The sequence below is a fragment of the Bufo gargarizans genome, chromosome 4, assembly GCF_014858855.1.
Source record: "Bufo gargarizans isolate SCDJY-AF-19 chromosome 4, ASM1485885v1, whole genome shotgun sequence".
Lineage (NCBI taxonomy): Eukaryota > Metazoa > Chordata > Amphibia > Anura > Bufonidae > Bufo > Bufo gargarizans.
Window position 1 is genome coordinate 58,278,299 of NC_058083.1, and position 27,040 is coordinate 58,305,338.

At 46.7% G+C, this 27,040-nt stretch overlaps 2 protein-coding genes across 2 annotated transcripts; one reads left to right on the forward strand and one right to left on the reverse strand.

Annotated features, from left to right (window-relative positions):
• Positions 1–1,436: 1,436 nt before the first annotated feature.
• LOC122936194 lies at positions 1,437–26,756 on the reverse strand. Its single transcript, XM_044292282.1, has 2 exons — positions 26,725–26,756; positions 1,437–3,803 (listed from the first exon to the last, which is right to left on the reverse strand). Exon 2 carries the CDS (start codon positions 3,388–3,390, stop codon positions 1,585–1,587), a length of 1,806 nt encoding a protein of 601 aa, XP_044148217.1. The 5' UTR covers positions 3,391–3,803; positions 26,725–26,756; the 3' UTR covers positions 1,437–1,584.
• Positions 7,997–10,135, forward strand: LOC122935197 (general transcription factor II-I repeat domain-containing protein 2-like). Its single transcript, XM_044290960.1, is given in 3 exon segments — positions 7,997–8,587; positions 8,590–9,717; positions 9,720–10,135. Coding segments are annotated over 3 exon segments (1,773 nt in total). The 5' UTR covers positions 7,997–8,358.
• Positions 26,757–27,040: the final 284 nt, after the last annotated feature.

Sequence of the window (27,040 nt, forward strand, 5' to 3'; positions counted from 1 at the left end):
CAGTGTGAGTCATACGTCACGTGCCTGCGCCGCCCACTTTATGAATGAAGCAGGCGGCGTGGGCGCATTGTCGGGTATATAAAGCAAATGCTTTATATAAATATAAAAAAAATAATTATTGGGTCAAAAGAAAAATTATTCAAACTATATTGACTCGTTAGATGGACATAAACATCTCAAAGAGTTCAATCAAGAACCTGATTATTTTGTGCAATCAGTAAAACAGGGTACAAGCGTCTATGCAAAAATATAAATGGTTTATTATACAATAGGTTAGAAATACAAACGAAAATGAATCAACATAAATTTCAATAATATACAATGATATGCAGTACCCAGAATTCACCACTATATGATACCACCAAAACACTACTCAACCAACACAAGAATATTATGCAATACAGCTTTAAATCTGTGAGAGATATACAATCAATGGATTATGCGGAAAACTCAATCAAGAAGATGACAGATACGAGCCCTTGCTCCGCCCAAAAATGATGACCAATCTTTCAGATAATGGTAGTATTGCAACAAAACGTATAAATTATTGGCTTGATATCAAACTATGGAATACAAAGATTCCCAACAAAGAGTTTCTCCAATATTATCCCCTTGTTTCAGTTATATGCATCGCAACTGAAATCAGAGAAAATACTGATGTAACAACTAACGTTACACGTCCGCAAATGAGCGGGTATCTGGCTAAGTATCAAGCCAATTAATTTAGATCAATACTACATAAAACAAAATATACATTACCCAAGGGTCAAGTGATGTGCAGAGTCTTGGGGCAGCCAGCTCTCAAGAGTTTTTCCCGATAATCCAAATGATTCCCCAGAGATCTATAATCCAAATGTTTGTTTTCTCTATCTTTCTTTTTCTCCTCTTTTTTTTTCTTTTCTTCTTTCTGGTAACTGGTTTCTTAACCCAAAACTTATCAGATGAACACGCCCTCCAAGTTTGGAACTTTCCAATCATTGTTGGAGGGGTGTGTGCATGGATAAGGAGCATGGCGTCATAATACTACCCAGAATGCAATTTTGCTACTGATGTAGTATTAACCGCTTATATCTAGATGGCATTGTTGTATAAGCAATATGCATCATACCATTAAGGGTTAACTCATACATGCCTAATATTTTCACTACTTCACACCTCTGACATCTAGAGGCCTTGTCTCAGGGATGAGGGACAAACTTTGATACATGAATATATACTTTGAGGAACATCTAGACCATTCTCACACTGTGGAATTCATGTTCAGATAAGAAAAACAATAAAGCCTCAGAATCTGCAGGTGCGGCGTATCTTCTAACTTTCTAAATGTATAATATATTGTTACAATAACAGTAGCTTTTGAACGGCACAGTAATCTTCTCATGGACTTACTTTGGCCTACATAAAACTTCATACAAAACAGTGAATATAAATCAACATTGCTCTTAAAGGCAATGAATACCCATTATAACTAAAATAAGTAAGTATAACTGTTTAAACTTATGAAAAAGCACAACAAAATCCCCCTTCATCACAATGTAATCCAATAGAGAAGTTGGATTACATTGGAATGTCACAAAGGGCTTTTCATTCGGGTTCTTCAAGAACCCGGGTGCGCAGATTCGGTTTGTAATGTTCTAACCAAAGCTTTGCTAAAGTTTTTCTGAAGAATCTTAACCAACGCACCACTTGGATGGTCAGGAAACTTAACCATCCCAGAATGATGACAATCAGCACACCCCATACATAATCCGCCCCCCATGACCACACAGAAGGATGTAACATATCAGTGTCCGACACAGAATACTGTAACGTGTCCATGGTGACGTTATCCTTCCTGATTACCATGCGGACTGTGTGGCTAGGCTTGTTGTCTAGCAGAAATTTTAAATCTGGATTTATGGTAATCTCTTGGTTTTGGAAGGCATCAATACTCTCCACTTCCCCCTCAACGTCCCCTATGTCGACCGGATATAGAGTACGGTTTCCAATCATAATCCTGGAATTACGGGGCACTTTTACAATGGAGACGCGAGAAGGTAGGGCAATGACTTTCACCATCACATGATCATTTGAAAAAACAGTCATATCTGGTAAACGGGTACTAACAAGCCACTTGTCTTGTATCAAAACAGCGTTCACTACCTTATCCTCCTCGATTTTAGACAGGGTCACCTGGCACTTTTCTGATCCATGTGTCTCATATTCAAGACCACACAACGTGTTAGTTGCGTCATAATTGAAAGGATCGCCTTCGCACTGGAAATTGTTGTCCCGGAATGTTACGCAATTGTCCAGAATCGGGACAGAAAGCCAGTCCGGTTTCCAGGGCTGATAGGCTACAATGTCAGGAGTTTGAATTCTAACGTGGATATTGTCTTTCCAAGTGCCCACATTATGAACTCTTTTCATTTGGAACACATTATTTGTAGAAACAACGGGAATTGACAGAAGAAAACAGATTTCCATCTTTATAGGATCCATATACAATGGTATGGCAATCCCCATGTTGAACGCTAAGTTCAGTTGAAAGTCCTCTACTTTCTCTTCACTGACCTGTTGTAGCATTTTACGAATGATATCATAAGAAACAAAATACAGGGGAATGCGTCCTTCCCTTAAGTCCTGCATCCCACTTTGTACTTCATCATGATAGACTTGAGTATGGAAGTCAATGCGTTCTTTTAGGGAAATAAGTTCTTGTTTAAACTGTTCATTACTTTTCTGAAGATTTATTGAATGAGTCAATAATTTTGAGTGTAAGTTGGTAGTAACGACAGTATCCTCTACAACGGAATATAAGTCCGATAAATGTTTCTTCTGATTCTCCATCTCTGCATGAATACTCATTAGGTTCCTTTTCAGTGAACCGATCTCAAGTTCCAATGTCTTAACGGAGATGGAATTAACAGCCGATACACCGGTGGCAATGACAGTGCCCACTACGGCAAAGATTATGGCGGCTGTAATTGCAGAAATGAACCGCTTTGGTCGTCGACTTGTTGAAAACTGTTCTCTGGTCATGGTTTTCCTTGTCTGTTCCAGGATCTGTGTAACTCTTTCTTGGGAATAGCCGATGTGCATTTGATACCAAATCTTTATCTCCGGAGACGAAATCTCAGAAATGTTGAACTGTCTCTCGACGAAGACACGTGGGTCCAAACTGACGTAGATCTTTTGGGATAGAATCCTCTTATTCGTCAAGATGAATCCCGTGGTATCCTGTAGCATGATCCCAGATGAAGGGCCTGGTACAGCAATCGGCTCGGCCTGGAACTCCTTCCCCAAGATCAGGACGATGTAGATAACGGCAACAACCCTCTGTGCCATTTTGCACCAATCCTGGGTTTCTGTCTTTAGCTGGAACCTTGTTATCTCTTTACTCTTCATCATCCGGCAATCCTTCCATTTGGCGAAGTTGTGACCTAGGATGACAAACACGTAATTGATTAATGTGCACCCATTTCTCTATAAATTCATCCCCCTTAGGAATTTTGATCTTGTAGACCACAGGTGACAATTTGTCAGTGACGACATAGGGTCCCTTCCAGGAAGGCAGGAACTTCCTTTCCTTTACCTGATCCCGGGCGAAGTTATAGAGATAAACCTGATCGGAAATTCGGTACTCCTTTTGAGTAGTCTTCAGATCATAGTAGGTTTTGGCGCTTACTGCTGCTTTCTCCAGATTCTTGTTGGAAATAACTATATGACAATATAGTGGCTTGTGATCCTGTGTCAAGTAAACCCCTAATTGGTCCAATAAGTTCATCTTGGAGATAGGAATCAAGAAAATATCGGCCTTCTATCTGAAACAAATCACATAAAAAATTAGGGTGATCACTTATTTGACATTTGTTAAGGATTTGACCTTTCTGCAGCGTCGCGACCTCTGATGAATTCTTGGAATTCTTGCTGCTCGCGGCGGCGGCAGCGTAAACCCCCACCTTCGGAGAACACTGGATCACATCACAGCTTACAGACGGCAGCTCGCAGGTCGACACTGAGGTGATAGGATCACTCACTGGAGAAGACACATTAGTGCAGGAATCATCATGATTAGACTGTAATATAGATAACATGTTAGACATCTCCTCCTTGGCCTCAATTTTAGGGTCAAGAACGCTGCAAGGCAAAGTAGGATTAGAAATCACATTAGATTCTTTTACAACTATCTCAGTAGCCTTGCACCCGCCTGGGCTCTGACCCTGCCCTGCCTGCATTATGGGGCTGAGCTGGGTCCTGCAGTTGCCCCTAAAAAAGACTCAGGCTGTTTTCCAGTTGACACCTGGGACATTTTACTAACGATCTCCTGTAATTTGGCCACTTGATCTGCCAACTGATCCAAACGATTGTTTGGTTTGCGCACAGTTTGGACCTCTGGTGCGCCCTTATTAGAAGTGGGTGACCAACTTCTAGGTGAAGTAGGGGATTCAGGCCTATTTTCCTTCTGTTGTCTGGGCCTGTTGTTCCAGCGCCTGTATCCCCCCTGGGGACCCCTATTGTAATATTGGGGACGGTAGTTAAACCTCCCAGCACTGGAGTTATCCCCCTCTGGCCCATTGGGGCTCTGAGGTCTTGTTTGCTTGGGTCCTAACTGTTGTCGCTGGGTTTGTTGGACAGGTCCTGTAGACTGAGGGTACTTACGTGGCTGCGTTTCAAATTTGAAGCTAGGGTTTACCTTAGCTTCTGCTATGCTTTGTTCTGGGGACTTTTTATATCTTCTCTCACCTGTAGCATGGCATTCACTGATGTTATACAGTGAGGTGGCAGCCATCACCAACCTGTCCAAGGGAGCTTTGAGATCAAGATCTCTGGCCAAGCTAAGTTTAATTTGCATGGGCATTGCATCATAAAACAGCTGTTTGAACTCCTCAGACTCCCAGTTTGGGGATCTATACGCCAACCCATAGGCATTTTTAAGGATGGGGAGGAATTCCCGGGGACTCTGATTGGGTCTACATGTGAGTTTATAGATATCACGTTTTGCAGCAGTCACAGTACGGTAAGGTCCAAATTCTAATTTGACCTCATGCAAAACATCCTGCCAATCCTGAATTCCCCTCTCCCTAAATGAAATAAAGTAGTGGCGATATTTACCATCAAATGCCCATGGTAGGAATCTGATCCTGTCCGCATCAGAATACAATTTTAAAGAATCCATGGTGGACTGGTACAGTTCTAAGTGATTGGCAATTTCAGGAGAACCCTTTTTAGAGAATTTGGGCACAGTGACATTTAAAAACTTAATAATACTCGAGGAGTTCTGATCCTTTTCTGAACACTGAGTATTTTTCTTTCTAGAGACCACCTCAGCATATGTTGGTCGTCTGAAACTCTCATCCCCCTGATGGGCAATCTTATGCCTGCGTGGTAGGGAATGGATCACACGCTTTCCCACATCACTGTCACAATCACTCACGCTCCGCTCACTTCCATCAGACCCACTTGGCACAGGTGACTTAACCCTAACATTCCTCTCTAGAAGAGGACGTGGAGGGGCACTTCTGCGGCCTTTTGCGTCGCTAGCGCCTAGTAAGGTGGTTACAGCTTGACACGCCTGACTGAAATGGGTTAAGACCTCCTGTGTAATCATGCCATCACCCTCAGGGGGCTTAAGGTCTCGGATGGATTGCGCTTTAAGAGCATGTGATGATAACATATCTACATTTTGGGGTGTGAGAATTGGAGGGTCTGGATATCCCTCATGATCGGACAGATCACCTTGAACATCAGCTACAGTTTGGCTTAGTTCATTTGTTTGCTGCAGACTGCTATAACGGATGTGCAGCTCCTCTGCCTCACTTTTTAATTTGTGATAAGCAGCATGGCTGTGATCGAGCTCACATTTTAAGTCCTCGATCGATGCCTTTGCAGATTCTAATCTTTCTTCCATATGGGATATATATGCTTTCATTTTCGTTATATGCATATGTCTACTCTCTGAGAAAATGCTGACCTCTAATAATGCATATAAAATTGATGGCAACATCTTTAAGAGGTGTCGGTTTTTACCTGCGGTATTTTTAAGCACATCAAGATAAGTTAGTTGTCTCCTGACTGTGCCAAGTGGCGTCCACACATCCACACATTCTCTCTTGGCTTCTGCCTGCAACTCACTTATCCATGCAGCCACATCATGATCCAAATCTAAATGTGAATTTACATATTCAACAACGTTATGGATTAACTGCTCCGGGCTAGATGGACAATCTCCTGTTGCAACATCACAACCGGCTTCACTACCGGCTGCACTCATTTTCTTACAATAAAGTTATACACAGATCTATGAATAATCTGGGTAGCCAAGAAACGTATGGAACGGTTTACTATTTGCACAAATAATCAAAGAATTAACTCGATCTCGCTACCGGGGCCTCCATTTTATGTCGGGTATATAAAGCAAATGCTTTATATAAATATAAAAAAAAAAATTATTGGGTCAAAAGAAAAATTATTCAAACTATATTGACTCGTTAGATGGACATAAACATCTCAAAGAGTTCAAATCGAGAACCTGATTATTTTGTGCAATCAGTAAAACAGGGTACAAGCGTCTATGCAAAAATATAAATGGTTTATTATACAATAGGTTAGAAATACAAACGAAAATGAATCAACATAAATTTCAATAATATACAATGATATGCAGTACCCAGAATTCACCACTATATGATACCAACAAGACACTACTCAACCAACACAAGAATATTATGCAATACAGCTTTAAATCTGTGAGAGATATACAATCAATGGATTATGCGGAAAACTCAATCAAGAAGATGACAGATACGAGCCCTTGCTCCGCCCAAAAATGATGACCAATCTTTCAGATAATGGTAGTATTGCAACAAAACGTATAAATTATTGGCTTGATATCAAACTATGGAATACAAAGATTCCCAACAAAGAGTTTCTCCAATATTATCCCCTTGTTTCAGTTATATGCATCGCAACTGAAATCAGAGAAAATACTGATGTAACAACTAACGTTACACGTCCACAAATGAGCGGGTATCTGGCTAAGTATCAAGCCAATTAATTTAGATCAATACTACATAAAACAAAATATACATTACCCAAGGGTCAAGTGATGTGCAGAGTCTTGGGGCAGCCAGCTCTCAAGAGTTTTTCCCGATAATCCAAATGATTCCCCAGAGATCTATAATCCAAATGTTTGTTTTCTCTATCTTTCTTTTTCTCCTCTTTTTTTTTCTTTTCTTCTTTCTGGTAACTGGTTTCTTAACCCAAAACTTATCAGATGAACACGCCCTCCAAGTTTGGAACTTTCCAATCATTGTTGGAGGGGTGTGTGCATGGATAAGGAGCATGGCGTCATAATACTACCCAGAATGCACTTTTGCTACTGATGTAGTAGTAACCGCTTATATCTAGGTGGCACTGTTGTATAAGCAATAAGCATCATACCATTAAGGGTTAACTCATACATGCCTAATATTTTCACTACTTCACACCTCTGACATCTAGAGGCCTTGTCTCAGGGATGAGGGACAAACTTTGATACATGAATATATACTTTGAGGAACATCTAGACCATTCTCACACTGTGGAATTCATGTTCAGATAAGAAAAACAATAAAGCCTCAGAATCTGCAGGTGCAGTGTATCTTCTAACTTTCTAAATGTATAATATATTGTTACAATAACAGTAGCTTTTGAACGGCACAGTAATCTTCTCATGGACTTACTTTGGCCTACATAAAACTTCATACAAAACAGTGAATATAAATCAACATTGCTCTTAAAGGCAATGAATACCCATTATAACTAAAATAAGTAAGTATAACTGTTTAAACTTATGAAAAAGCACAACAGCATGACCTATGACTCACGCTGCCAGCGCCTGTCCTCCCGGCCTGCCTCCTGTTTTTATATTGAGCGTATGCCATCCTGTGATGTGACAGATCCAACGGCTGCCTGAACCCTTCTCACCTGTACTGTAAGTACATATGATGTATGTGGGGGGGGGGGGGGTCTGCTTATTATTCTGCTTAAAAGTCTGATTATAATTAATTTGAGAATATAATTCCAGTAGGAAGGTTGCACACTGCTGGTATCATCCGCAAGAAAACTTTATCGGAGACTGCTCAGACGGAAGAACATGGTATTTGGTCTGAGCAGTCTCCAATAAAGTGTCTTGTGGACAATATCAGCGATGTGTGACCCTCCTTTTCTGACTTGCATCATCTGCTACTGAAATGTGAGTGGGCTGTGCGCTGGTCTGCACCTGCCCTTCACAGCACTGCAATGGTTACATACCATGGCAGGTGGAGCGGTAAACTTTGGATATACTGACCACTTCCATGTTACTTTACAGTGGTATAGGGACCACCCAACCCAAAAATGTCCAAGAAAAGAAAAGTTGATGCAGAGGGAAGGCAATTTCAGGAGAGATGGGAAAGTGAATACATGTTTGTGATTAATGGAGACAAGCCGGTATGTCTTATTTGCTATGAGGCAGTGGCAGTGATGAAGGAATACAATTTACGCCGGCACTTTCAGACCAAACATGGAGCCAAATTTGCTAACCTTAGCCACCAGGAAAAGCAACAAAAGGTCCAAGAATTAAAAGGTAGCTGCATTCTCAACGGAATATTTTTGCAAAAATGACAGCAAAAAATGATGCAGCAGTGAAAGCCAGCTATCTTGTGGCTGAAGAAATTGCACGACCTTCAAAGTGCTTTTCAGAAGGTGCATTTGTAAAGCAGTGTATGCTGAAGGTATGTGAACAGGTGTGCCCTGAGCAGAGACAGGCTTTTAACAATGTCAGCTTGTTAAGAAACACCATCACAGACCGAGTCAGGGACCTAGCCTGTAATCTTAAAACAAAGTTGGCTGAAGAGACATGCAGGTATCTGGCATTTTCATTAGCTGTTGATGAAAGCACTGACAATACTGATACAGCTCATCTAGCTATTTTTGTAAGAGGTGTGAAGGAAGACTTGTCTGTCAGTGAGGAGCTCTTGGATGTGGTCGCCATGTATGGGACAACAACTGGAAGGGACATCTTCAATGCAGTGGAGGAATCCGTAAATAAAATGAAATTACCTTGGGAAAAGTTGGTGGGACTTACTACTGATGGCGCTCCAGCAATGTGTGGAGAGAGAAATGGCTTGGTTGGACTGTTAAAAGAGAAAATGAAAAAAAGTAATTGCCACACGCCGCTGATAACTTATCACTGCATGATCCACCAAGAAGCTCTGTGTGGCAAGGTTCTGCCACTGGATAACATAATGTCCACAGTCACGAAAACAGTGAATTTTCTGCGTGCACGGGGTCTGAATCATCGTCAGTTCCAACAATTTTTGAAGGAGGTGGGCATGGAACATACAGATGTGCCATACCATACAGAAGTAAGGTGGCTGAGTAGGAGCACCGTTCTCAAGAGATTTTTTGAGCTTTTGGAAGAAATTACTCTTTTTATGCAAAGTAAAGGGAAGCCCTTGTCAGAACTGTCAGATCCAAACTGGCTGTGCGATTTTGCCATGTTGTGTGACATAACAGAGCATCTCGCCCAACTGAATCTGAGGCTGCAGGGCCGCAAACAAGTCATAACCTCAATGTATGAGGCAGTAACAGCTTTCCAGGAGAAACTGCGCCTATGGAAGTCACAGCTTGAAAAAGACAGTCTTGCCCACTTTCCTATCTGCCAGAGCATCTCAACCTCATTCCCAGGTACTTTTTCATGTGCTCAATTGGGTACCAAAGTGACTTTAAAGAACAAAACTTAACCTTTACCAGCTTTGCCAATCCCTTCAACATCGATGTTGACAGTGCACCACATCACCTTCAAATGGAATTAATAGAACTTCAGTGCAACAGCAGCCTGAAAGCGAAGTTCCAGGATGCGACAGTCGACGACTTTTACCGTCTCCTCCCCCCTGCTTTGATGCCACAGCTCCGACTTCAAGCTGCACGTGTTCTGTCCATGTTTGGGAGCACCTATCTATGTGAACAGATGTTTTCAGTCATGAATCTGAACAAGACCAAGCTCAGATCACGCATCACTGATGATAACCTCCATGCTGTTTTGCGGATTGCTACAGCACAAGACCTAACGCCAGACATCGATGGACTGACCTCAGGAAAACGATGTCAGCCATCTAGTCAGAAAAGTTAAAAAAAAAGTTAATGCCTTGTGTTTGCCATATGTGTAATAAACAGTGTTCGGCAATATTTGTATGTTTAAAAAAAAAAAAATATATACTGTCTGTTACCAAAAATAATTTTTCAATAAATTGTACAATAATTGTACATTTGAATATCTACTTGCCATTATTCTGACTATGTTTCTGCTTTCAGAGCTAGTTATTACTTACATTATTACAAAAAACTGTAATAATTGAATGCAGTGACAATAATTTATGATAATAAAGAGTGGACACATAGTCCTACAGATACAACCGGCCCTTTGAGGGTGACCAAACTGCTGATGCGGCCCCCGATGAATTTGAGTTTGACACCCCTGGTGTAGAGCAAGAGGACGCTCCACCGGCCTACTCTCCGGGACCGGAGAGGCCCGCTTGCCCGCCACCGAGAACCAGGGACCTAAAAGAAAGTGGACTTAAGGACTCGGACGTCTCCGGGTCTGAGGTGAGAGTACCTGTCCCTTCCAGCCGGCCCTCTTTAGTATCGGCACCTGCGGTGAGGTCTTCCTACGCTGTGCACCGGCGCACAGAACCAGTCGTCCAGGAACCCACCGGACCGTTTGCAGCAGCGGTACCCAGGCCAGTGCAGCAGCCCACTATTGTCATGCCTGCACCGGTGCGGTCAGCAACCCTGATTACCCCTAGGCCTATGGGGCCAATACCTATTAGGGGTCCATTCATGCTGCATTTGCCCCCCAATACTGTGTTGTGGGCACATCCGCCTGTTGATCCTCAGTACAGGCCCAGTCTACAAATGGAGCCAAGGAGCACCACTGAGATGCCTGGTGGATATGACTTGCCCCTGTGAATTGGCCTGCTAGGCTCTTGTTTGGTCTCTTTTTGCTAAGGGACCCTATCAAAGAGGATTTAACCCTTTCAGGACAGGAGTCCTTCGTTGTTTTGGCCCTCTGTTGCTGCTGCCAGTTACCCACGGCTCAGTGGAGGCGGCAAACCACTGAAATACCACGTGCAGCAAGGCCATCTTGTTTACAGGACCTCCTGCCTGCTTCTGCAATATTTGAACCTAGTTGTGCCTATTAACAAGTTGCACCTTTAACCCTTTCACCCCCTTTTCAGGTTGATTAAGGGTATTGCAGCACTTGTTTTATATGTATTCCATTTAAATAATGTGGACTATTTTATGTGCTGTCACTTTTATTATGCAACTCGAATTGAAAAGAATGCGCCCAGGGATAGACTCTAATGCACCAGAGCCTCTGAGATTTTGGTTACTACTTTAAAGAAATGTGCCCAGAGATGGACTCCACTGTATGCGAGCCTCTGTGATCTTGTACCTTTGTCACTGCTTGAGGTGAAATATGTGCTGCGGATAAGAAAGAAACCTGGGTACGGACTCATGTTTGTTCTTTGAGCCTCCAAGAACTTTTAATTGTTTCACATTTCTTCTACTGTTCTATTATGGACTATCCTGGTATTTATTGTTTACCCTCTGAGTATCTTGCATAACAAATACCTGACATCTTGTGGAATAAGCCTGCTTGTAAACCTGTGAACTAAGAGACTGTGTTACCATCTGTATGTACAAAGTTGGACTGCTAAGTAAAGCAACGTTTGGTTCACTATACCACCTGTGTACCTCACTTATTCCAACTATACACCGGTGTGCCACCGTTACAGGCACTGGCGTCACGAATCCCAAAGGGACCTTGCCCCAGGCACTCAAAATACCAGTAACATCCAGGGCACCTCATCCACCATCAGGCCTGGTCCCTACATCCAGAGTGTGCCCCAGAGGAACCGTGTCTACCTCTCCTTCACTGCCACATGCCTGCCCAGGGTTCTCCAATACAGTGAGCAACCCTCGATTGCCCATAACCGTGACCTCACTTCGCTATACCCTGCAGGTCTGGCGTGTTGCATATATAGAAATGTAGTTTTATTTAAAAAAAATTACAACTGAAAGTGAAAAATGTCATTTTCTTTGCAAAAATTTCTGTCAATTTCGATTAATAACAAAAAAAAATTAAAATGTCAGCAGCAATGAAATACCACCAAATGAAAGCTCTATTAGTGAGAAGAAAAGGAGGTAAAATTCATTTGGGTGGTAAGTTGTATGACCGAGCGATAAACGGTGAAAATTGTGTAGTACAGAATTGTAAAAAGTGGTCTGGTCATGAAGGGGGTTTAAGCTAGGGGAGCTGAGGGGGTTAAATACCAGACTGTTACTTTACTGCCACGGGGGAGGGGGGGCTATTGGCGCCATGATACTGGCACATTGAGGGGGGAGGAGAGAGGCACTTGATACTGGCACATTAGGGGGCAGGGGGAGAGGAAAAATGTAGATTCGCTTGTGTTGACAAAAATCCTTGCACCGGCCCTGACTTCGGGCGCACAATCCCGTGAGACCAGTGACCTCCAGAGGTCTTGGCAATGTGAAACACATGATCTTGGCAAGAGCCAAGGCAATGTGGACCTGGAGCACAGCGAGGAGCAGAACCTGGTGAGCACCCCTGGCAACTGCACTCTGACAACCTGCACTAGGGTGTCAGAGGCTGCAGGACAGTGACTGGCAGCAGGGTGGCACACACTTGTGTACAGGGGTCAGGGCACACCTGCTGCTTGACTAGGGGCCATAGATTCTGACTGGCATAGGGTGCCCAGCAGTGGCACATGGAGCCTAATGGGCTATGAATGGTACAGGTTGCAGGACGGTGCCAGACTGGCAGAGGGCACAAGGCAGCATACTGTTTTATGTTGCCCTGGTGGCACAGGATTTCAGACAGTGGCTGAATGGCGCCTGGCAGTGAATAGGTGGCACTGCTCATGTATAGTGTGCCAACCTGCTGAACAGTGCAGAGTGATTGGCATCACTGGGATGGTACTAGGTGGCAGACAATGGCTGGATATTATATATAAATGACCATAGTCAGACTGGCACAGGGTACGCGACTATAGTCAGACTGGACAGGGTACATGACCATAGACTGGCATAGGGTACGCGACCATAGACTGGCACAGGGTACGTGACTATAGTCAGACTGGACAGGGTACATGACCATAGACTGGCACAGGGTACGCGACCATAGACTGGCACAGGGTACGCGACCATTTAAAGCGAACCTTTCACCTGCATTTCACTTGATAAACTATCAAAAGTACCTTATAGATCATCCTCAGTGTGTTATCATACAGTCTTGTCCCGCTTTTCTGCCATGTATCTGCATGAAAAAAATCGCCTTATAAAGTACTCTTCTCCAGCTCCTCAAGTCACACTAGCAGTCAAGGGGGTAGCCCTTCCCTCACTCCGAGCTGTAACTCCCCTGCCCTAACCCCGCCTATAAGTAGTGTAACTGACACCCGGCTCAGTCGCCGGGACCGCGCTTGCACAGGCGGCGCATGCGCCGTCGGCCTCAGTAGCAGCGCGATCCCGTCTATCGCGCGGACTCAAGCGCGATCCTGTAATTCAGTGACAGGATCGTGCTGCTACTGAGGCCAACGGCGCATGCGCCGCCTGTACAAGCGCAGTCCCGGCGACTGAGCCGGGTGTCAGTTACACTACTTAGAGGTGGGGTTAGGGCAGGGGAGGTACAGCTCGGAGTGAGGGAAGGGCTACCCCCTTGACTGCTAGCGTGACCTCTGGAGAAGAGTACTTTATAAGGAATATTTTCATGCAGATACATGGCAGAAAAGCGGGAAAAGACTGTATGATTACACAATGAGGATGATCTTCTATAAGGTACTTTTGATAGTTTATCAAGTGAAATGCAGGTGAAAGGTTCGCTTTAAATGTGGCATGCAATAGGTGGCTGGAAAAGGGGCGGGTAAAAGGGTGTGGTCAATGGGCGGAGTCAATGGGGCGGCAAAATTTGCATTTGCCTAAGGTGGCAAAAATCCTAGCACAGGCGCTAGGTCTCTTGTGACAAATGCTGGAATCGAATTCATACAGGGGCGGAACCATCTGCAGGGGACTGGCAGGTATCCATAGCGACCGCGGCCACCCCTTTTGGATTTAGTTTGCGAGGACTTGACATTGATGTCACCGCTCAGCTGTAAAATGCACCTCCCTATATATATACACAAGGTCCACAGTCATTCATTCAGCAGAACACAGGCCTCCCGCTCTCTGCTCCTCAATCCACTGCCCGAGCTGTCACCTACCGGAGCCGGTGAGTGCTGCCAGAGACACCGGGGTACGGAGCGGGCACAGGGACCCTCCTGGAGCTGGCGGTCCTCTGTTCTCCCGGAGCAGTGGGCTCAGCATCTCCTGCTCTAGTAGGATGGGTACAGGGGGCACAGGGACCCTCTGCAGTCTGGTCCGCCACTGCCGTGCAGCCCAGAGGTGACCGCTCCTGGAGCTGGCGGTGCTCTGTACGCGGTCAGGGTTGTACAGGCAGCCATTGGTTTTCTCTGTTTCCTTCCAGATGACAGAACGCGCTGAGACCCGACCAGAACACGTCTTCCTTCCTATGGAGGCCACCAGGCAGTCTGGGAAAGAGGTGAGGAAATCTGGAGCCGGGGGTCATCAGCCGGTAAGGTGGACGGGGAACCAACGGACGCTCTGTGCGATTAACTCTTTCTTTGCTGAAGGTTTTTACTATAACTCGCACACTTGCTCACAGCCGCTAGAAGACTCATAGCAGTCTCTTCTGCCGTCCAGCACAATGCGTTTAGGATTTTGGTCTCTCTCCCTCCCCTCGTGCTCAGTGTCGGTGTACTCCGGGAGCTCTTCAGTCGGGGGGTCTCTCTGGGTCTGGATGGTTGTGGCAGTAGCTCTGTGACCACCAGGACGTCTCAGCAGTGGTCCTGCTCTCTGGCTTCTCCAGTGAATCCCCTCTGCTGACGCCTTCACCTGCATTCCTCTGACACATGCACTGCTACACTGCGCCGACAACTCCGCTCTGCGCGTCCGGTCCAGGCTGAATCTCCTTCCCTGGAAAACCTCTCTCCAGTCCTGGTAAAGGTGTACAGTATACAGGGACACAGAGGACTCCTCCTGGGGAGGGAATATCTGAGCTGTATTTTACTGTCTCCATGCACTGACTTACTCCAACAGCGACCTACCTGACCAACACAGCTGCAGTGTAAATCATGGGGGCTGGACAAAGCAGTTAAAGGGAATCTGTCACCGGGATTTTGTGTATAGAGCTGAGGACATGGGTTGCTAGATGGCCACTAGCACATCCGCAATACCCAGTCCCCATAGCTCTGTGTGCTTTTATTGCTTTAAAAAACCGATTTGATACATATGCAAATTAACCTGAGATGAGTCCTGTATGTGAGATGAGTCAGGGACAGGACTCATCTCAGGTTAATTTGCATATGTATCAAATAGTTTTTTTCCACAATAAAAGCACACAGAGCTATGGGGAATGGATATTGCGGATGTGCTAGCGGCCATCTAGCAACCCATGTCCTCAGCTCTATACATAAAATCCCGGTGACAGGTTACCTTTAAACCTTTAAAGGGCCAGAAGGCCAGTTCCAGACTAGCTTGGACTCCAGGATGGGACATCAACTGTCCCACGTCTGGCCACTGATATCTCCCAGCCCAGACCCATCATGTCTGACCCACACTTTTCCACACAAATGATGGTGTCCATAAAATGACCCGTCCAGTGGGGTACAAAATACCGCCCCTCACATCGGTAAAGTGTGAACCTGCAGATCCGGAGGCATCACTGCATCCAAGAAGTGTCGGGGGCATCGCCCTCCACACAGCAGGGGGCACATTAGGTGGGCACAGGGGCGTCTTCAAATTTGGGGTTGATAAGGGTGGTGTTGGCACTGCTGAGTGCTGCCATCGGTGGATTCAAAGCTGTACCTTGGTCACACCCCTAAACTGGTGACATCACCAGTCTACGCTTGTCTTTCAGATTTACCAAAGAAAACGCATCCCAATGGGAGTAGTTGTTGCTGGAATTCTCTTACTGGTTGTTGCTGGAATTCCCTTCCTGGTCCTTGTTTGTACATTGATGCTCCATAATCCAGGTAATATATACGTTCCATGTTATGTCGGGGGCATCTTATGGGGTCAGTACGGGACGGAGGTTATACCGCCAGATCGGTGCAGCTTCTAGTGGCTATTAACCCTGAATGAGAGTTTATCCACCAGTGCCGGTCCTGGTAGAAGGCCCCGCCCACCATTACTGTATTCAATATGGCCGCACCTGCTGTCTGTATACAATACACGTCAAAATACCGCCATAGATGTTATGTAAAGGAAAGCGAGCGGCTCCGGTCGTAGTGATGGAGGTCAGAGGTAATAACCGCTCCTGTGTCTGTTTCTTCATCAGGTACCAGGAATGGACTCAACCAGGTGAGTGTGTCCTGAGTAAAGTCTGGGGTACAATGAGGGTTAATTACATGAACAGCGCCCCCAGTGGCCAGACACGGTGGGGGAGATTTATCGAAACTGGTGTAAAGGAAGTCTGGTTTAGTTGCCCCTAGCAACCAATCAGATTCCACCTTTCATTTTTCAGACCTCCTTTGGATAATGAAAGGTGGAATCTGATTGGTTGCTATGGGCCAGTTCTACTTTACACCAGTTTGATAAATCCAGGGATCTCAACTCTCCCGGAGGTTCAGGGAGTCTCCCACTATTAGATAGCGGCTCCCTGACACCCGCATGTGAAACAATATCTCCCGGAAAGGTTTATCTCAGTCAGATAGCAGAGCAGAGAGATAAGAGAAGTGACAGGACAGAGTTTAGATTACAGGTTGAATTAACCCTTTAGGGTCAAATTGGCTTCTCAAGGAGATATATATGTTAGGGTTCCCTTCTGTCTCATTCAGTAGCTATATAACTATTGAGAGAGATGCATATTTTTTTTTAATACATTTACACATCTAAGGCTACTTTCACACTTGTGTTCGGGGCTCCGCTTGCGAGTTCCGTTTGAAGGCTCTCACAAGCGGCCCCGAACGGATCCGTCCAGCCCTAATGCATTCTGAGTGGATGCGGATCTGCTCAGAATGCATCAGTCTGGCAGCGTTTGGCCTCCGCTCAGCAGGCGGACACCCGAACGCTGACTTACAATGTAAGTCAATGGGGACGGATCCGTTTGAAGTTGACACAGTATGGCTCAATTTTCAAACGGATCCGTCCCCCATTGACTGTAAATGTTTTTTTTGTTCATGGTAATGCAAACGGATCCGTTCTGAACGGATCTAAGCGTTTGCATTATAGGTGCGGATCCGTCTGTGCAGATACCAGACGGATCCGCACCTAACGCAAGTGTGAAAGTAGCCTAACCCTCCATTTTAATTATATTATTTACCCCAGTGTTAAATTCACACCCCCTGGATGCTTTAATCATATATATAAATATGATAATTTGGGGCAGGGTAATGAGCCCAGTCCTCCACACCATAGAGCAAAGTGTGCAGATACTTCATATGTTTGGAAAATGTAATAAAAAGTTCGTGAAAAAAAAAAAAAAGAAAACCTCCCTGAAATGAGTTTTTGCAGGTTGGGATGTCTGTAAATCTCCCCTATTGTGTTCAGAATGTACCGTATAAGATGCACCGGCCCATAAGACGCAGAGCGGGGCGGGCGGCCGTAACTCACTGACGTCATGTGCCTGCGCCGCCTACTTCATTCATAAAGTAGGCGGCGCAGGCACGTGACGTCAGTGAGTGACGCCAGTGAGTTCCGGCCGGCTGCCTGCCCTGCTCTGCCTGCTACAGGACATTTAGTAAGTAGTACAGATGGGGCTGGGGATCGGAACTTCAATGAAAGCCATTATTATAAAAGGTTTAGGCAATAAGGAAGTGAGTGAGCGGTGGGCCGGAGTACAGTGACCGCACCGGCCCGCCGGATTTGCATGACACCGGCCCCTCCTCCCTCCCCCCGTCCAGCTGATACATCGCAAACTGTGATGTAAAATGGCAGCATTCGCCCCATAAGACGCAAAGGCATTTCCCCCCCCCCACTTTTTTTTTTGGGGGGGGGGGGGGAGTGCATCTTATGGGGCGAAAAATATGGTCATAGGGTGCGGGGGTGTCCTATGTTCCTCCGCACCCACACTGACCTCTCTCCTGTATAGGTTCAACCATCCACGGCCTCCTGGAACGACCAGTCATCCACCACCAGTCAGACCAGTAAGTTCAACTTTACTTATTAGTTTCGTCCAGTTTCTATAATGCGATAAACTGGTTTGCTATGAATGGCGCACTTCATGGAACTGGGCAGAGAACGGCCCCTCTGGACACCAGTTTCCTAGGTCGGCCATTGTACGTCATGTCTTTCTGACTGCTGTACAGGTCCTTCTAAAAAAATTAGCATATTGTGATAAAGTTCATTATTTTCTGTAATGTACTGATAAACATTAGACTTTCATATATTTTAGATTCATTACACACAACTGAAGTAGTTCAAGCCTTTTATTGTTTTAATAGTGATGATTTTGGCATACAGCTCATGAAAGCCCAAAATTCCTATCTAAAAAAATTAGCATATCATGAAAAGGTTCTCTAAACGAGCTATTAACCTAATCATCTGAATCAACTAATTAACTCTAAACACCTGCAAAAGATTCCTGAGGCTTTTAAAAACTCCCAGCCTGGTTCATTACTCAAAACCGCAATCATGGGTAAGACTGCCGACCTGACTGCTGTCCAGAAGGCCATCATTGACACCCTCAAGCAAGAGGGTAAGACACAGAAAGAAATTTCTGAAGGAATAGGCTGTTCCCAGAGTGCTGTATCAAGGCCCCTCAGTGGGAAGTCTGTGGGAAGGAAAAAGTGTGGCCGAAAACGCTGCACAACGAGAAGAGGTGACCGGACCCTGAGGAAGATTGTGGAGAAGGACCGATTCCAGACCTTGGGGGACCTGCGGAAGCAGTGGACTGAGTCTGGAGTAGAAACATCCAGAGCCCCCGTGTACAGGCGTGTGCAGGAAATGGGCTACAGGTGCCGCATTCCCCAGAAACAGCGGCAGAAGCGCCTGACCTGGGCTACAGAGAAGCAGCACTGGACTGTTGCATGTCATTCGGAAATCAAGGTGCCAGAGTCTGGAGGAAGACTGGGGAGAGGGAAATGCCTGAAGTCCAGTGTCAAGTACCCACAGTCAGTGATGGTCTGGGGGGCCATGTCAGCTGCTGGTGTTGGTCCACTGTGTTTTATCAAGGGCAGGGTCAATGCAGCCGCTATCAGGAGATTTTGGAGCACTTCATGCTTCCATCTGCTGAAAAGCTTTATGGAGATGAAGATGTCATTTTTCAGCACGACCTGGCACCTGCTCACAGTGCCAACACCACTGGTAAATGGTTTACTGACCATGGTATTACTGTGCTCAATTGGCCTGCCAACTCTCCTGACCTGAACCCCATAGAGAATCTGTGGGATATTGGGAAGAGAAAGTTGAGAGACGCAAAACCCAACACTCTGGATGAGCTTAAGGCCGCTATCGAAGCATCCTGGGCCTCCATAACACCTCAGCAGTGCCACAGGCTGATTGCCTCCATGCCACGCCGCTATCGAAGCATCCTGGGCCCCCATAACACCTCAGCAGTGCCACAGGCTGATTGCCTCCATGCCACGCCGCACTGAAGCATCCTGGGCCTCCATAACACCTCAGCAGTGCCACAGGCTGATTGCCTCCATGCCACGCCGCATTGAAGCCTCCTGGGCCTCCATAACACCTCAGCAGTGCCACAGGCTGATTGCCTCCATGCCACGCCGCAGTGAAGCATCCTGGGCCTCCATAACACCTCAGCAGTGCCACAGGCTGATTGCCTCCATGCCACGCCGCATTGAAGCCTCCTGGGCCTCCATAACACCTCAGCAGTGCCACAGGCTGATTGCCTCCACGCCGCATTGAAGCCTCCTGGGCCTCCATAACACCTCAGCAGTGCCACAGGCTGATTGCCTCCATGCCACGCCGCATTGAAGCAGTCATTTCTGCAAAAGGATTCCCGACCAAGTATTGAGTGCAGAACTGAACATAATTATTTGAAGGTTTTCTTTTATTGGTCGGATGAAATATGCTAATTTTTTTAGATAGGAATTTGGGTTTTCATGAGCTGTGGCCAAAATCATCAATATTAAAACAATAAAAGGCTTGAACTACTTCAGTTGGTGTGTAATGAATCTAAAATATATGAAAGTCTAATGTTTATCAGTACATTACAGAAAATAATGAACTTTATCACAATATGCTATTTTTTTGAGAAGGACCTGTATATGGCCCCGATCCCTATCCCTTTAAGACTGACTTCACACATTGGTTTTGTAGAGGTTATTTTTGCTGTGATTTTTAAGTGTATTTTATGCAGTCAGACGTTATTTACAGTCTATAGTGCATTATAAAGCATACAGTGCAACTTAAAGGGGCTATCCAATCCCTATAATGACCCCCAGAATGCCCGGGCCCTCCTCTAGAGCATACTTACCCGCGTCCCTCTGCATGGCTGCTGCTGCATCTCCCCGTCGTGTAGATCCAAACATCCGGCAACGGGGGGAGCAGCCAATAGCAGGCCGTGGCGGGGACAGCCTCCCTAGCTCCTTATGGAGAGCGCCTTAAGTGGCGTGAAGTCTTATAGGCCATAAATGCTCCTCTGGAATTCTGGGAAAAAGGGATGTAAATAGGCTTTTAACAAGCTCCTCCTCTGATGCCATCAGATGTAAGGCAGCTATCCTACAAGTCAATGTCCAACCTTTTAAACAGGCCTTGAGACATGACTTGGATAAAAACTAAGCCAGCATCTCATCTGCAGACAACTGTTTCGAGGTGATTTCCCCTCATCAGTGCAGAGTAGAGAGTACTGGTTTAACTGGGTGAGAGGCCTTGGGAGCTGCTGCCAGCGGAGTATGACGACGGCTTGAGAGAGGAGTGCTTTCATAATGGGGGGGGGGGGGGATTTCAGTTTAAGCCTCAGGAAGCAGAAGGGCTCGGTGCACCCCTGGTGGAGAGGGACAGCTCTGGGCCGGTATGGAAGGTGTGTGAGCAGCTTTAGACTGTAGCTGACATTAGTGTGTGATTGTGATGTGTCACCCTCCACAGCGGACGAGACTACAGAGACCGCAGAGGACTGGGGTGGGCAGAGAACGGCTAACTGGCAACTGACCACTTTGTAGGCTGCTGTCAGACGACCACAGACCCCCACCTGTCAGACGACCACAGACCCCCACCTGTCAGACGACCCCCTGGACAGTATAATCGCCTCCTACGTCTGTATTGCAGGTAGATGTGTCGTACACGAGAAGATGGCGACGTTCTCTGGCAGCGAGGAATACTGCAGGAGCCGCAACTCCAGACTCCTTACTGAGCAGGACACGAAGGTGATCAGTCTGACCTCCTGTAATGTGAGGGGGCCGTCGCTGTCCTGCTGCACGGTCGGCTGTACACAGCGCAGTCGCTGTCCTGGTGCGCGGTCGGCTGTATACAGCGCAGTCGCTGTGATGGTGCGCGGTCGGCTGTACACAGCGCAGTGACAGGTGGCAGCGATGATTACTCTCATCATCCAGTGTATGGCCTCATGCACATGACCGTTGTGTGTTTTGCAGTCTGCAAATCGCGAATCTACAAAACACTGATGGCGTCCATGTGCGTTCTGCAATTTGTGGAACGGCACAGACAGCCTTTAATATAACTGCCTATTCTTGTCTGCAAAGCGCTGACAAGAATAGGACATGTTGTATTTTTTTGCGGGGCCACGGAACGGAGCAACGGATGCGAACAGCGCACGAAGTGCTGTCCGCATCTTTTACAGCCCCATTGAAGTGAATGGGTCTGCGGCTCTGATGTGGACCAAAAACAACGGCCGTGTGCTTGAGGCCTATAGCAGAGATGAAGCAGTAGGGGGCATCATATTATCCGACATTACATATCTTCCTGGCAATTCATAGCGGTGTCCTGTGTTTACAGACAGCGGCTGATTGTATAGTAAAAGGTGAAGACTTCTGGGCGGCTCCTGTGAGGAGGTAATGTCCCCCTGTCCTTGTACAGTGGTACAGTCCTGCTCCTCATCACCCCACCTCCTTGTACAGTGGTACAGTCCTGCTCCTCATCACCCCACCTCCTTGTACAGTGGTAGAGGCCCGCTCCTCATCCCCCCCACCTCCTTGTACAGTGGTAGAGGCCCGCTCCTCATCACCCCACCTCCTTGTACAGTGGTAGAGGCCCGCTCCTCATCACCCCACCTCCTTGTACAGTGGTAGAGGCCTGCTCCTCATCACCCCACCTCCTTGTACAGTGGTAGAGGCCTGCTCCTCATCACCCCACCTCCTTGTACAGTGGTAGAGGCCTGCTCCTCATCACCCCATCTCCTTGTACAGTGGTAGAGGCCCGCTCCTCATCCCCCCCCACCTCCTTGTACAGTGGTAGAGGCCTGCTCCTCATCACCCCACCTTCTTGTACAGTGGTACAGTCCTGCTCCTCATTCCCCCCACCTCCTTGTACAGTGGTAGAGGCCCGCTCCTTATCCCCCCACCTCCTTGTACAGTGGTAGAGGCCCGCTCCTCATCCCCCCACCTCCTTGTACAGTGGTAGAGGCCCGCTCCTCATCCCCCCACCTCCTTGTACAGTGGTAGAGGCCCGCTCCTCATCCCCCCACCTCCTTGTACAGTGGTAGAGGCCCGCTCCTCATCCCCCCACCTCCTTGTACAGTGGTAGAGGCCCGCTCCTCATCCCCCCACCTCCTTGTACAGTGGTAGAGGCCCGCTCCTCATCCCCCCCACCTCCTTGTACAGTGGTAGAGGCCCGCTCCTCATCCCCCCCACCTCCTTGTACAGTGGTAGAGGCCCGCTCCTCATCCCCCCCACCTCCTTGTACAGTGGTAGAGGCCCGCTCCTCATCCCCCCACCTCCTTGTACAGTGGTAGAGGCCCGCTCCTCATCCCCCCACCTCCTTGTACAGTGGTAGAGGCCCGCTCCTCATCACCCCCCCCACGTACAGTGGTAGAGGCCCGCTCCTCATCCCCCCCACCTCCTTGTACAGTGGTACAGTCCTGCTCCTCCTCACCCCACCTTCTTGTACAGTAGTACAGTCCTGCTCCTCATCCCCCCCACCTCCTTGTACAGTGGTAGAGGCCCGCTCCTCATCACCCCACCTCCCTGTACAGTGGTACAGTCCTGCTCCTCATTTATGACTTCTATATAAAATCAGTTTCTATTGTCTTCTAGGAACACTAGTGATTGTTTCATCTATAACACGGACCATGGATTTGTCCGGATGCATTGTCTCACTCGTCGCTGGTTCATATGTTTGGAAACCTAGATTTCTGCTGATGTTGGCGCTCCTTCAGTACGTGTTCTCTCTATTATCTTATTTATTACTCTGTAATGCTCCATAGAATCCTACTAAAATCATAGAAGAGGAATTTTCTTGCTCCTCTGGTACTGCTCATGGGGGCATTCCCCAAGTTGTGCACTAATTTGTGTCCGCAGTCCTCCAGGTGATGTACTGCCATCTATGTGTATAGCTGTATACTGTAATAATGTATCTGCACCTCCGCCATCCTCCATAATGTCCGCAGTCCTCCAGGTGATGTACTGCCATCTATGTGTATAGCTGTATACTGTAATAATGTATCTGTATCTCCGCCATCCTCCATAATGTCCGCAGTCCTCCAGGGGATGTACTGCCATCTATGTGTATAGCTGTATACTGTAATAATGTATCTGCATGTCCGCAGTCCCCCAGGTGATGTACTCCCATCCAGTGTCGGACTGGGGCACCCAGGGCCCACCAGTGGAATTGATTTTGGGGGTCCACCCTAGAGCTGGAGATATTACTTGTTCATTTTTCAGTCTCGCACTCAATACAGTAACAGTATAGAGTGTACAGAACAGTATTGTGCACTGCACTATATCAAATTGTTTCTCTTTAAAGGCAGCTCTGCCTTACCGTCGCTTCCCCCCTGCCCGCCCATCTTCTTACTTCTTCTTTCGCCAAGATCCTGCGCGCTGAGTCCGTCAGCCGGCGCATGCGCACTGCGATGTCCATTCCTGGTACGGCATCACAGTAATTAATGCGCATGCGCCGGCTAACTCGCCGAAAGAAGAAGTAAGAAGATGAGCGGGCAGAGGGAAAGGATGGGTGGGCAGAAGGAAAGACTGGGCGGGGGAAAGCGACGGTAAGGCAGAGCTGCCTGGGCACCTACGAGGTTGACGCCGCCCCTGGGCACTTGTGAGCCCTCATTTGCATATCCTACCAAGATGATTTTTGCCAGTTTTATAAGTCCACGATTGCTTCTAAAGGTAATGTTTTTATCAACTGTAAGGCTGCTAGAAAGCTATGGGAAGGGTTAAAGTTAGTTGATAACTGTGTCTGTTATTTACAGTCAGTAGTTTAGACAGCAGTCGCACGTGGACATTCCATGTGCTAGATGAATCACCCAGTCCCCAAGCCTAAACAATATCCAAAGTGAAGGAAATGTTTCCTGCATATTCAAAAGGATAAGTCTATTGAAGTGCTGGCAGTAGTGCCCTGGCTCCTCACAGCTCACCAAGCTCAGCGCCGTACATTGTATAGCGGTGTGCTTGGTATCACGCTCAGCCCCTTTCACCTCTATGGGGCTGAGCTGCTCCTAGGCCACTTGATCAATGAACGTGACATCACATGGCCCAGAAAAATCACAGAGAAGGGCACAGCGCTCACAGGAGCCCCGGTGCCTTCTCAAACAGCTGATCGGCAGTGGTCCCAGGTAGGGATCGACCGAGAATCGGATTTACTGATATTATCGGCCGATATTCAGGATTTTCAAAGCTATCGGTATCAGCATCTAACCTTGCCGATGGATCGCGCTGCTATCAACGCGATCAATGTTCCCTCAGCTGCACAGGGGAGAAGGAAGCCGTGTCTCCCTCCCCCTGTGCTGCTGCTGCCACCAATGGGAGGACAGGGGACAGGAGGAGGGGAGGGGCTGTGGCCATTGCGCCACCAATGATGTTAACTCGGTTATTAATTCAAATATATGAGGAGGGTGAATCATATAGCTGCACCTGAGGGGTTAACTGCTGCGGATCGCAGCTACCTCTCACAGAGGTCAGGTGTCGCTATATTTCAATTAATGGGCAAGTTATCTTCATTGGTGGCAGTGGCAGCTTCTGATCGGAGCCCCAGCAGTGTAATCCTGGGACTCTGATCGGTTACCATGGCGGCCAGGACGCTACTGAAGCCCTGGCTGCCATGGTAACCTCCCTGCTGCTGTGTGTACTATGCAGAGAGCAGCAGGGAGAGTGTGAGGTCCTATTCACCCTAATAGAGCTCTATCAGGGTGAATAGGACAAGGGATCCAGGTTCTAGCCCCTAAGGGGGGAAATAGTTATTAAATTTAAAAAAACACCAAAATATTAAGTATGAATATTTAATCTTAGATATATAATGGCATCTCTTCATTTAACAACAGATTTGTGTAGGAATTTTATTTTTTTTTTTAAATGAAAAAGCACAGAATATTGGTATAAATTAACCTGTGAACTTTCAAACCAATATTGGCTCTAAAAAAATCAATATCGGTCGATCCCTAGTCCCGGCCCGGGTGTCAGACCCCAACCAATCAGATACTGATGACCTATCCACAGTCATATGTGACTGATATCAGCCGCTCCTCTTATAACGCTCCAGCACTGATATAACCTCCAGAGACATTGCATCACATGTGACTGATATCGGCCACTCCTCTTATAATGCTCCAGCACTGATATAACCTCCAGAGACATTACATCACATGTGACTGATATCAGCCGCTCCTCTTATAATGCTCCAGTGCTGATATAACCTCCAGAGACATTACATCACATGTGACTGATATCAGCCGCTCCTCATATAATGCTCCAGTGCTGATATAACCTCCAGAGACATTGCATCACATGTGACTGATATCAGCCGCTCCTCATATAATGCTCCAGTGCTGATATAACCTCCAGAGACATTGCATCACATGTGACTGATATCGGCCACTCCTCTTATAATGCTCCAGTGCTGATACAACCTTCAGAGACATGTATTTCATATGTGACTGATATCGGCCGCTCCTCAAATAACGCTCCAGCGCTGATATAACCGCCAGAGACATTACATCACATGTGACCGATATCAGCCGCTCCTCATATAATGCTCCAGCGCTGATATAACCTCCAGAGACATTATATCACATGTGACCGATATCAGCCGCTCCTCATATAACGCTCCAGCGCTGATATAACCTCCAGAGACATTATATCACATGTGACCGATATCAGCCGCTCCTCATATAATGCTCCAGTGCTGATATAACCTCCAGAGACATTACATCACATGTGACCGATATCAGCCGCTCCTCATATAATGCTCCAGTGCTGATATAACCTCCAGAGACATTGCATCACATGTGACTGATATCAGCCGCTCCTCATATAATGCTCCAGTACTGATATAACCTCCAGAGACATTACATATTATGTGGGGGTGAGGAGCTGGGAAAGTGTGAAATGCCACTGATGAGAGGGAAGAGGGGGACACTGGGAGACATAACTTCTTGCTCTGTATAAAGTATAGGTGAGATAGCTGGTGGGCAAAGGTCTGTGAGGGGCTGGAACAACAGTGGGACACAAGATGTGCAGGGGCAGCAGCTTCAGGACTATCCTAACTTCCCAATTCCCTCCCACAGTAACTTACCCCATTACTGCTGTGTGGAGTAGTAGGAAGAGAACTGAACTTTACACTGGAGGCACAGTAACACAGGAGGTCAGAGAGCAGCGTCTCCATTGCCTCGGCTCCTCTGGCTCCGCCCCCTCCTCACACATGAAGGAATCTCACACTGCAGAGAGGAGGGGGGGCTGTCCGCTCATGTCAGGTCTGTGAAGTTTACTTTGGTGAAAGGGACAGCACAGTACCTTGCAGCGCTAGTTCCTTTCTCCAAAGTAAAATGATATATGTGCCAGTGCTGCAGTCCTGCAAGTATAGTAACTGCCCTGCTAGTGGCTCTGGCTGT

Excerpts from the sequence above, each read along its gene's own strand:
- LOC122936194 (XM_044292282.1), bottom strand. The coding sequence starts at position 3,390 with ATGATGAAGAGTAAAGAGATAACAAGGTTCCAGCTAAAGACAGAAACC.